Below are 12,329 nucleotides of genomic sequence, written 5' to 3' on the forward strand. Positions count from 1 at the left end.
TGTCGTCATCGTCGTCATCATCAGTGTGACCCGCACCATCGTCATCAATGTCATCATCGTCGTCATCGTCGTCATCATCGTCGTCATCGTCGTCGTCATCGGCGTCGTCATCGGCGTCGTCATCACCATCGTCAGCAACGTCGTCATCATCGTCGTCGTCATCATCGTCACCAGTGTCACCCGCATCATCGTCGTCATCGTCGTCGTCATCATCATCGTCGTCATCATCATCGTCGTCGTCTTCAGCGGCAGCAGCTAAGGAGTGATCATCGTGAAGGTCATCGCGAGCGCCCCGCTGGCTCCGTGCGTGCCGGGTGAGCGTCGATCCCTGACCTTGCCCAGCTTGCTGTGCTGGTCATCCAGCATGATGAGGTCCTCCTCCATCTTCTTGATCTTGGACTCGGCGGTGACCTTCTCCAGCTGCAGCTTCTGGCGCGCTGTCTCCTCCTCATCCAGCTGGTCCTCGAGGTCCTGTGGGGGGTGACGCGTGGTCGTCGTCGTCGTCGTCATCACAACATCTCATCACCATCACCACCACATCATCAGCATCATCACAAGATCTCATCACCACCACCACCACGATACCATCAATGTCATCACCACCACCACCACAATAGGATCATTGTCATCATCATCATCATCACTACCACAACATCTCATCATCATAATCATCACCACCACCACCACCACCACCACAATAGGATCATTGTCATCATCATCATCACTACCACAACATCTCATCATCATCATTATCATCACCACCACCACCACCACCACATTAGGATCATTGTCATCATCATCACCACCACCATCATCATCACCATCATCATCATCACCACCACCATCATCATCACCATCATCATCATTATCATCATCACCACCACAACATCCCATCATCATCATCGTCATCACAACAAGAGGGTTGGTGTTTGCGTTTCTCCCTTGTGGTGGGACTTTGTAGGATGAACGTCGAAATTCATAAGGGGCACGGGAGTGGGGGGGGGGGGCGGTGGGTGACCAACTAAGATCTGAATCGATCTGTAACAAGGTAGGGACGTGGGTGGGAGGGGGGGGCATCGCTAAGGGGTCTACAGGTGACATATTCTTATTCTTAGGTGTTTTCGGTAAAGTCACGTAGGTAAAACATCAAAATTAATAAAAATAATAAAATAAAATAAAGATCACGACGTTTCGGAGGCAACATATTCATATTCATAAGACATATTCTTAGTTTTTTTTCGGTAAAGTCACGTGGATAAAACATATTATATTATTACATTTTTTTTTCACCTACGTGACTTTACTGAAAAAACCCGAAGAATATGAATCCTTGCGGTCACGAAAGCTTCAAATCTACAATCTCCAGGTGACGTCTGCTGCACCTGCAGGTGCTGCTGCATCTTCTTTTTGTCGAGTGCCAGCGTCTGCGAGCGTTCCTCTTCCTCCTCCACACGTGACTCCAGCTCGTGCAAGATCTCCTCCAGCTCCTGTCGCTTCACCTCGAGACGGACACGCATCTCCTCCGCCTCGGCACACAGCTCGATCTCCGCCTGCAGCTGCTCCGCCAGGATCTGCTTCTCATCCACGAGCTGCGTGGGGTGAAGCGTTGTGTGTGTGTGAGAGTGTGTGTGAGAGTGAGTGTGTGTGTGTGAGAGTGTGTGTGAGAGTGTGAGTGAGTGAGTGTGTGTGTGAGAGAGTGCGAGTGTGTGTGTGAGTGTGTGTGTGAGTGTGTGTGTGAGCGTGTGTGTGAGTGTGAGTGTGTGTGAGTGTGTGTGAGAGTGTGTGTGTGTGAGTGTGTGTGTGTGAGTGTGTGAGAGTGTGAGAGTGTGTGAGAGTGTGTGAGCGTGTGTGCGAGTGTGTGTGAGCGTGTGTGTGAGTGTGTGTATGTGAGTGAGCGCGTGTGTGCACGAGCGCATGTGTGCACGTGTGTGTGAGCGTGTGTGCGAGTGTGTGTGTGTGTGTGAGAGTGTGTGAGCGTGTGTGCGAGTGTGTGTGAGCGTGTTTGTGAGTGTGTGTATGTGTATGTGAGTGAGCGCGTGTGTGCACGAGCGCATGTGTGCACGTGTGTGTGAGCGTGTGTGCGAGTGTGTGTGTGTGAGCGTGTGGGTGAGTGAGTGTGTGTGAGAGTGTGTGTGTGCACGCGTGCGTGTGAGCGCGTGCGTGTGTGCGCGTGTGATTGAGCGTGTGTGTGTGTTTGTGTGAGTGTGTGAGTGAGTGAGTGAGCGTGTGTGTGAGTGAGCGTGTGTGTGTGTGTTTGTATGTGTGAGTGAGCGTGTGTGTGAGTGAGCGCGTGTGTGTGTTTGTATGTGTGAGTGAGCGTGTGTGTATGTTTGTGTGAGTGTGTGAGTGAGCGTGTGTGCGCGTGTGCGCGCGTGTGTGCATGTGTGTGTGCGCGCGTGAGCATGCGTGCAGCGTGGGAGAGACAAGCAGACGGATGTGGGGATAAGTGGACGTAGGAGATGCAGACGGACACACGGATGAGCATAGGATGGATAAGGTGACACACAGACACACACACCCCTGTACACACTCACCTGGCACACACACACACCTGTACACACACACACCTGTACACACACACACTGTACACACACACACCTGGCAAACACACACACCTGGCACACGCACACAACTGGTACACACACACACACCTGGCAAACACACACACCTGGTACACACACACACACACACCTGTACACACACACACCTGGTACACACACACACCTGGTACACACACACACCTGGCACACGCACACACCTGTCAAACACACACACCTGGTACACACACACACCTGGCACACACACACACCTGTACACACACACACACACCTGGCACACACACACACCTGTACACACACACACCTGGCAAACACACACACCTGATACACACACACACACCTGGCACATGCACACACCTGGTACACACACACACCTGGCAAACATACACACCTGGTACACACACACACACACCTGTACACACACACAACACAACAACAACAACCGCCATTCGCCACTAAGTGGCGGTGACGTCACCACGACGCTTGTGCCAGGCCAAGTGCACCTTGAGGCCACGTGAAGTGTCGAACGCCCGCTGACAGGAGGTCACACACACACTTACCTATACACACACACACACACACCTGTACACACACACACTCACCTGTCCGTGCTTGGACTCCAGCTCGTGCAGCATGTACACACACACACACACCTGTACACACACTCACCTGTACACACACATACACCTGTACACACACACACCTGTACACTCACCTGTACACACACACACCTGTACACACACTCACCTGTACACACACACACGCCTGTACACACACACCTGTACACACCTGTACACACCTGTACACACACACACCTGTACACTCACCTGTACACACACACACCTGTACACACACACACCTGTACATACACTCACCTGTACACACACACCTGTACACTCACCTGTACACACACACACACCTGTACACACACACCTGTACACACACACACACACCTGTACACACACACACCTGTCCGTGCTTGGACTCCAGCTCGTGCAGCATGGCCTCTGCCCTCTGCTGCCTCTCTCGCGTCATCTTCAGCTCCTCGTCGCGAGCTTGCAGCTCCTCTTCCTGACGGGTCACCTGCAGGAGCGGCTTCACCTGCACGCACACAGACAAAGGTGCCCCGTGTAGCCTTGCATCGAAGGGGCAAGTGCCGTTCGCAGGTAGCAGCGCCAGGGCCGGATTAAGATTCTAGATTTGAAGCTTTCGTGACTGCGAGGATTTAGGTTTTTTTGGGGTAAAGTCACGTAGGTGAAAATGAAAAATAAAAATAGAAATATTAATAGAAATATTAATGGAAATAAAATACAATAATATAATCCGGATTAAGATGTTGGTTCTTTCGGTAAAGTCACGTAGAAGGGAAATAATAAAATAAGAAAAATATTTTTTATATTAATATTATTTTATTATTTCCCTTCTATATAAAATAATGTAAATATTATTTTATATTTATATAATTTTATTATTTCCCTTCTATATAAAATAATGTAAATATTGTTTAATATTTATATTATTTTATTATTTCCCTTCTATATCAAATAATATAAATATTGTTTAATATTTTATTATTTTATTATTTCCCTTCTACTTGACTTTACCGAAAGAACCAATATTTTTTTTTTTACGAGTCTAACATCAAATACAAAAAAATTCTGCATTCACAAATGAAATCACTTTTCACTTCTAGATTTGAAGCTTTCGTGACTGCAAGTATTCATATTCTTAGGTTTTTTCGGTAAAGTCACGTAGGTAAAAAAATCAAGTAAAATTTTTCTTGATTACAGCAAGCGTGCTGTGACGGTTCCACCTGAAGACGGAAGCTTGTGTTGCCTCCGAAACGTCGTGATTTTTATTTTATTTTTATTTATTAAAATTTTTTACTTGATACAGCAATCGTCCTGTGACGGTTCCACCTGAAGACGGAAGCTTGTGTTGCCTCCGAAACGTCGTGATTTTTATTTAATTTGTATTTATTTTAATTTTTTACTTGATACAGCTATCGTGCTGTGACGGTTCCACCTGAAGACGGAAGCTTGTGTTGCCTCCGAAACGTCGTGATTTTTATTTTATTTTTATTTTACTTTTATTATTTTAGATTTTTTTACCTACGTGACTTTTCACTTCATCTCTCCAGCAGGCCCCTAAAGCCCCCCCGTGTGCCTTAATCCGTCCGCCTTTGTCTCCCCGAGTGGAGGAGCAAGGCTCACGGGGGAGAGGCGGGAACAGGGCTGCGTCCGGCGTGAGCGAGACGCGTCACCACTTTCGTTACCGTTCAAATATTCGGTGAAATTTTAAAGGTGGAGAGGGCTCTTCTTGTTTTTACTCCAGCCGATGTGTGTATTGTGTCGCTTTTGTGTTTGCCATTGAGGGTGGTCCGTGTGTGTGTGTGGGGGTGGGGGGGCAGTCAGAATCAGAATATGTATTTAGACTGCAGGAGGAATCCGATGAGCTATGAAGCTCTTCGTCCAGTCGGTGCACGTGGGTCAGGACGTCACAACAACAAACGGCACAGGAGGGTAGGTGGGTGGGTATGGTGGGGAGGCTGGGGTGGTAGGGGGGGGTAGTAGGGGGGGTGGTGAGGGGGGTGGGGGGGTGTGTTGTGTGTGGCTGTGGTGGTGGGGGGGTGGTGGGGGGGGTGTGCTGTGGTGTGTTGGAGGTGGCTGGGGTGGTGGGGGGGGTGTGTGGTGGGGGTGGGTGGTGGGGGGGGTGTTGTGGGTGGCTGGGGTGGTGGGGGGTGGTGGGGGGGGGTGTTTGGGGTGGCTGGGGTGGTGTGGTGGGGTGTGACGTTGTGTTGGTGTGGTGTCACGTGGTGTGGTGTCACGTGGTGTGACGTGGGGTGGTGTCACGTGGTGTGACGTGGTGTGACTTGGGCTGGTGTCACGTGGTGTGCTGTCACGTGGTGTGGTGTTGGTGTTGGTGACGATGTGGGTGGCACACCTTGGTGAAGAGACGCCACCACTGCCAGTTTCGCAGTTTCAGGTAGGCGGCGCAGTTGCGCTGCAGGATCTTCAGGGCGCTCATCTGCTGCATCTTGCGAGCGTGCGCCCTGCACGGCACCCGCACGCCGCAGTCTCGAGGAATCCGATAAGCTACTAAGCTCTTCGGTTTTTCTTACACCCCCCCCGCTCCCCTTAGTAGTTTCACAGACGTCCGGTCGCGCCCGCTGTACATGCGTGTGTACACACACACGTGTACACACACACGCGTACGCACACACATGTTCACTCACACACACTCACACACACACTCATACACACACGCTCACACACACACTCACACACACTCGCACTCCCACTCATACACACGCACACACACTCACACACACACGCGCACACACACTCACACACACTCACACACACACTCACACACACACTCATACACACACTCACACACACACTCACACACACACACTCACACACTCACACACACACTCACACACACACTCATACACACACGCTCACACACACACTCACACACACTCGCACTCACACTCATACACACACACACGCGCACACACACTCACACACACACGCGCACACACACTCACACACACTCACACACACACTCACACACACACTCATACACACACTCATACACACACACTCACACACTCACACACACATGCGTGTACACACATGAACACGTGTGCGTGGGGAGCGGTGGTGCAGTGGTTAGCGCTACGCTGCGCTACGAACCCGGCGACCCGGGTTCGATTCCCGCTCACGGCCAACACCGGTGGCGATTATCTGAACCGGTCCCTGGGCTTCCCCTAGGTCGATTCAGCCTCAAATTAGTACCTGGGTGCGGTGTGTAGTAAACATCGCTAGCACCGGGGAGACAAAGGCGGCCGGGCGTGGTGCTGGCCACCCACCCCCTCGTGTGCCGTGCCGGCCTTCATAGGTGCTCGCTAACAGCACTTGCCCCTACAGTCCGCTAAGGCTTCAAGGGGGAGCTTTGTCTTTGTTGCGTATCTGTGCGTGTGTGGTGCTGTTGTTGTAGTTGTTGTTGTTGTAGTTGTTGCTGCACGTGTGTTGTTGTAGTTGTTGTTGCTGCTGCGTGTGGTGCTGTTGTTGTAGTTGTTTTAGTTGTTGCTGCGCATGTGGTGTTGTAGTTGTTGTTGTTGTTGCTGCAGGTGTGTTGTTGTAGTTGTTGTAGTTGTTGTTGTAGTTGTTGTAGTTGTAGTTGTTGCTGCGCGCGTCTGTGCGTCGTGCCAGCCTTCACAGCTCCTCGCTGACAGCACTTGCCCCCACAGTCCGCTAAGGCTTCCCGGGGGACCTTTGTCTTTGTTGCGAGCGAGCGAGTGGGCGCGTACTTGCGTGAGAGATATCCCCGGCAGAGCGACTGGAAGGCGATGATGATGTCGGTGATCTTGAGGTCGCGCTCCTCCTCCAGGTGGGCGAGCACTCCCGTGCGGAAGAACACTTTGCTCTGGCCGATGCGGAACAAGTTCGAATCCAGCTCCAGGGATTTGATCTGAGACGCGGGGAGGTAGTGGGGAGGGTGACAGAGACAGAGACACAGAGAAAGGAACAGAGAGGCAGGAACAGAGAGAGAGAGAGACAGAGAGGCAGGAACAGAGAGAGAGAGAGACAGAGAGACAGGAACAGAGAGACAGAGAGAGAGAGAGAGACAGAGACAGAGAGACACAGAGAGAGAGACAGAGAGACGGAGAGACAGAGACAGAGAGAGAGAGAGACAGAGAGAGAGACAGAGAGACAGAGAGACAGAGCGACAGGAACAGAGAGACAGGAACAGAGAGACACAGAGACAGAGAGACACAGAGACAGAGAGACACAGAGATAGAGAGACAGAGACACAGAGACACACAGAGAGAGACAGACAAAGAGAGAGAGAGACAGAGACACAGAGAGAGAAAGACACAGAGAGAGAGAGACAGAGAGAGAGACACACAGAGAGAGAAAGACAGAGAGACGGAGAGACAGAGAGACGGAGAGACAGAGAGACAGGAACAGAGAGACAGGAACAGAGAGACAGAGAGACAGAGAGACACAGAGACAGAGAGACAGAGAGACAGAGAGACGGAGCGATTAGGAGAGATGATGGGGGTGTGTGGGTCATGGAATCGCAATCGACATCATCGTCGGATTGTAAGATGCGGGGTAACATTACTGCCCTTGGATTCATCATCATCATCATCACCATCATCACCACCACTATCATCACCACTACCATCATCACCATCATCATCACCATCATCATCATCACCACCAACATCATCACCATCATCACCATCATCATCACCACCATCATCATCATCATCACCACCAACATCATCATCACCAACATCATCATCATCAATCATCATCACCACCACCAACACCATCACCAACACCAACACCATCACCAACACCATCACCAACACCACCACCATCACCACCACCACCACCATCGTCATCACCATCACCGACACCATCGTCGTCACCGTGACTACCATCGCCACGTGCCGTCACCGTGACCACCATCTCTAGTAGCCATCGCCACTCGTCACCACCACGGCCGGCGTCATCTCCCCGTGACCCATCAACCCCTCCACCCCTCTCGCCGTACCATGAGGTCGCACGCCTGCTTGCCGTCCATGAAACCCTTGGGGATGGCGTGAGGGGTCAGGATCTCGTACCTGGAAAGCAGCGGCAACATTGACACACAGGGGCGGTGACCCAACCATCATTTAGATCGGAGTTTACACTCTTCGTTGTTTATTCCCACACTACGCTATACACTACACTATACACTACACTATACACTACTATACACTACACTATACACTACACTATACACGACACTATACACTACACTATACACTAAACTATACACTACACTACACTATACACTACACTATACACTACTATACACTACACTATACACTACACTATACACTACACTATATACTACACTATACACTACACTATACACTACTATACACTACACTATACACTACACTATACACTACTATACACTACACTATACACTACGCTATACACTACACTATACACGACACTATACACGACACTATACACTACACTATACACTACACACTACACTATACACTACACTATACACTACGCTATACACTACACTATACACTACACTATACACGACACTATACACTACACTATACACTACACACTACACTATACACTACACCATACACTACACTACACTATACACTACACTACACTATACACTACACTACTATACACTACACGATACACTACACTACTATACACTACACGATACACTACACTACTAAACACTACACTATACACTACACTATACACTACACTATACACTACACTACTATACACTACACGATACACTACACTACTATACACTACACGATACACTACACTACTAAAAACTATACTATACACTACACACCACTCTATACACTACACTATACACTACCCACGACCTCCTGTAAACCAGGCGAGGTAGTTAACATCTCCTAGCCACCGTGATGATGATGAGAGAGAGAGACACGCAAACTCCAAATATACAGCAGCAGGCGTCAGGGTCGGGATCGAACCCACGACCTCCTGTACACCAGGCGAGGTAGTTAACATCTCCTAGCCACCGTGATGATGATGAGAGAGAGAGAGACACAAACTCCAAATATACAGCAGCAGGCATCACAGGGTCGGGATCGAACCCACGACCTCCTGTACACCAGGCGAGGTAGTTAACATCTCCTAGCCACCGTGATGATGATGAGAGAGAGAGAGACACAAACTCCAAATATACAGCAGCAGGCATCACAGGGTCGGGATCGAACCCACGACCTCCTGCACACCAGGCGAGGCAGTAAACATCTCCTAGCACACCATGGGACCCCTATTGCCCAAGCTCTGCACTCCTCTACATATCAAGCCGTTAATGGTCAATTACGCGCGGTTGGGGAACCACTGAGCACCCGTAGAGAACGCACGCGTGCGAGGGGGCAACGCTCTATCCCCGGCCTCACCGCTGCCGGAACTCCTGGAAGACCACGCGGTTGGGGAACCCCTGAGCACCCGTAGTGAACGCACACGTGCGAGGGGGCAACGCTCTATCCCCGGCCTCACCGCTGCCGGAACTCCTGGAAGACCACGGGGTTTGGGGAAGCCCTGAGCACCCGTAGTGAACGCACGCGTGCGAGGGGGCAACGCTCTATCCCCGCCCTCACCGCTGCCGGAACTCCTGGAAAACCACGGGGTTTGGGGAAACCCTGAGCACCCGTAGTGAACGCACACGTGCGAGGGGGCAACGCTCTATCCCCGGCCTCACCGCTGCCGGAACTCCTGGAAGACCACGGGGTTTGGGGAAACCCTGAGCACCCGTAGTGAACGCACACGTGCGAGGGGGCAACGCTCTATCGCCGCCCTCACCGCTGCCGGAACTCCTGGAAGACCACGCGGTTGGGGAAGCCCTGAGCACCCGTAGAGAACGCACACGTGCGAGGGGGCAACGCTCTATCCCCGGCCTCACCGCTGCCGGAACTCCTGGAAGACCACGGGGTTTGGGGAAACCCTGAGCACCCGTAGTGAACGCACACGTGCGAGGGGGCAACGCTCTATCGCCGCCCTCACCGCTGCCGGAACTCCTGGAAGACCACGCGGTTGCGGAACCACCGACCACCCGTAGAGAACGCACACGTGCGAGGGGGCAACGCTCTATCCCCGCCCTCACCGCTGCCGGAACTCCTGGAAGACCACGCGGTTGGGGAAGCCCTGAGCACCCGTAGAGAACGCACACGTGCGAGGGGGCAACGCTCTATCCCCGGCCTCACCGCTGCCGGAACTCCTGGAAGACCACGGGGTTTGGGGAAACCCTGAGCACCCGTAGTGAACGCACACGTGCGAGGGGGCAACGCTCTATCGCCGCCCTCACCGCTGCCGGAACTCCTGGAAGACCACGCGGTTGCGGAACCACCGAGCACCCGTAGAGAACGCACACGTGCGAGGGGGCAACGCTCTATCCCCGGCCTCACCGCTGCCGGAACTCCTGGAAGACCACGCAGTTGCGGAACCCCTGAGCACCCATAGAGAACGCACGCGTGCGAGGGGGCAACGCTCTATCCCCGCCCTCACCGCTGCCGGAACTCCTGGAAGACCACGCGGTTGGGGAAGCCCTGAGCACCCGTAGAGAACGCACACGTGCGAGGGGGCAACGCTCTATCCCCGGCCTCACCGCTGCCGGAACTCCTGGAAGACCACGGGGTTTGGGGAAACCCTGAGCACCCGTAGTGAACGCACACGTGCGAGGGGGCAACGCTCTATCGCCGCCCTCACCGCTGCCGGAACTCCTGGAAGACCACGCGGTTGGGGAACCCCTGGCGGCAGATGCGGATCCCTTCCAGGACCCCGTTGCAGCGCAGCTGCTCCAGCACCAGGTGGCTCTCCAACTTGCCAGACTAGAGGGGGGGGGGGGGGTAGCGGGGGGGATAGAGGGAGGGGGTAGCGGGGGGGATAGAGGGGGTAGGGAATAGAGGGGGTTGGCTACGTATGGCGCGAAAGAAGTTCAACGTACACACACCCACGTGACCCACACCCGCGTGACACACACACACCCACGTGACCCACACCCACGTGACCCACACCCGCGTGACCCACACCCACGTGACCCACACACACACGTGACCCACACCCCCGTGACCCTCACCCACGTGACCCTCACCTGTGTGACCCACACACACCCACGTGACCCACACACCCGTGACCTACACCCACGTGACCCACACACCCACGTGACCCACACTCACATGACACACACACACGTGACACACACACCCGCGACCCACACTCACATGACCCACACACACCCACGTGACCCACCCACACACAGCCACGTGACCCACGCACGACACGTCACCGAGACACGCACGTAACCCCCCCCCGCCCCCCACCCCCCCCCCAGCCCCCCACACCCCCGCCCCCCCCCCACCTTCTTCTCGTGGTTGGGGATGATGCAGCGCACGAAGTTGGGGTTGGTGCTTCGCAGCGTGGCCATCAGCTTGCCCAGCTGCTCCTTGTACAGCTGCCCCACCGTGCGGAACATGCCCTTCTTGGTCTTGGACGCGGCGCCGCCAAAGCCGGAGTCGCCCCCCAGGTTCGCCGCCTGGTTCAGCCCCACAATGCGGTCAACTGGTGGTGGGAGGACGGGGGGGGGGGGGCAGAGAGGGGGGGGCAGAAGGGGGGGGGCAGAGGGGGGGGGGAGGTTGGTGGCATGGGAAAATCATGGGTGAGGTATTAGAGGTTGTGGAAGGAAATCATTTGAAGTGGGGGGCAGGTGGGTGGAGAGGGGGGGGAATTTCACGGTCGAGGTTTCGGAGGCGGTGGAAGGAAATCATTTGAAGTGGGGGGCAGGTGTCAGAGGCGGTGGAAGAAAATCATTTGAAGTGGGGGGCAGGTGGGTGGAGAGGGGGGGATTGTCACGGGCGAGGCGTCAGAGGCGGTGGAAGAAAACCACTTGAAGTGGGGGGCAGGTGTCAGAGGAGGTGGAAGAAAACCACTTGAAGTGGGGGGCAGGTGTCAGAGGAGGTGGAAGAAAACCACTTGAAGTGGGGGGCAGGTGGGTGGAGTGGGGGGGGGGGGGGATTTCACGGGCGAGGCGTCAGAGGCGGTGGAAGAAAACCACTTGAAGTGGGGGGCAGGTGTCAGAGGCGGTGGAAGAAAATCATTTGAAGTGGGGGGCAGGTGGGTGGAGTGGGGGGGGGGGATTTCACGGGCGAGGCGTCAGAGGCGTTGGAAGAAAATCATTTGAAGTGGG

General features: G+C 53.5%; 1 protein-coding gene across 3 annotated transcripts in view; it reads right to left on the reverse strand.

Annotated features, from left to right (window-relative positions):
* The window catches only part of LOC133358656 (myosin-10-like), a 36,443-nt gene extending 24,744 nt beyond the window's left edge, over positions 1-11,699 (reverse strand). Inside the window, exons 1-8 of one of the 3 annotated variants that reach the window (XM_061577062.1) lie at positions 11,505-11,699; positions 10,853-10,974; positions 8,133-8,202; positions 6,877-7,037; positions 5,502-5,610; positions 3,528-3,659; positions 1,383-1,589; positions 334-471 (exon numbers count right to left, since the gene is read on the reverse strand). In XM_061577062.1, coding sequence (XP_061433046.1) covers positions 334-471; positions 1,383-1,589; positions 3,528-3,659; positions 5,502-5,610; positions 6,877-7,037; positions 8,133-8,202; positions 10,853-10,974; positions 11,505-11,618 — 1,053 coding nt within the window. In that variant the 5' untranslated portion in view covers positions 11,619-11,699. Of the gene's footprint in view, positions 1-333; positions 472-1,382; positions 1,590-3,160; positions 3,189-3,527; positions 3,660-5,501; positions 5,611-6,876; positions 7,038-8,132; positions 8,203-9,546; positions 9,584-10,852; positions 10,975-11,504 lie in introns of those variants that run through there. The other 2 variants (XM_061577063.1, XM_061577064.1) reach the window with 2 other exon arrangements.
* Positions 11,700-12,329: the final 630 nt, after the last annotated feature.

The sequence above is a fragment of the Lethenteron reissneri genome, chromosome 63 (genome assembly GCF_015708825.2).
Source record: "Lethenteron reissneri isolate LAM-NWPU_2019-01 chromosome 63, ASM1570882v1, whole genome shotgun sequence".
NCBI classification, from domain to species: Eukaryota; Metazoa; Chordata; class Hyperoartia; order Petromyzontiformes; family Petromyzontidae; genus Lethenteron; species Lethenteron reissneri.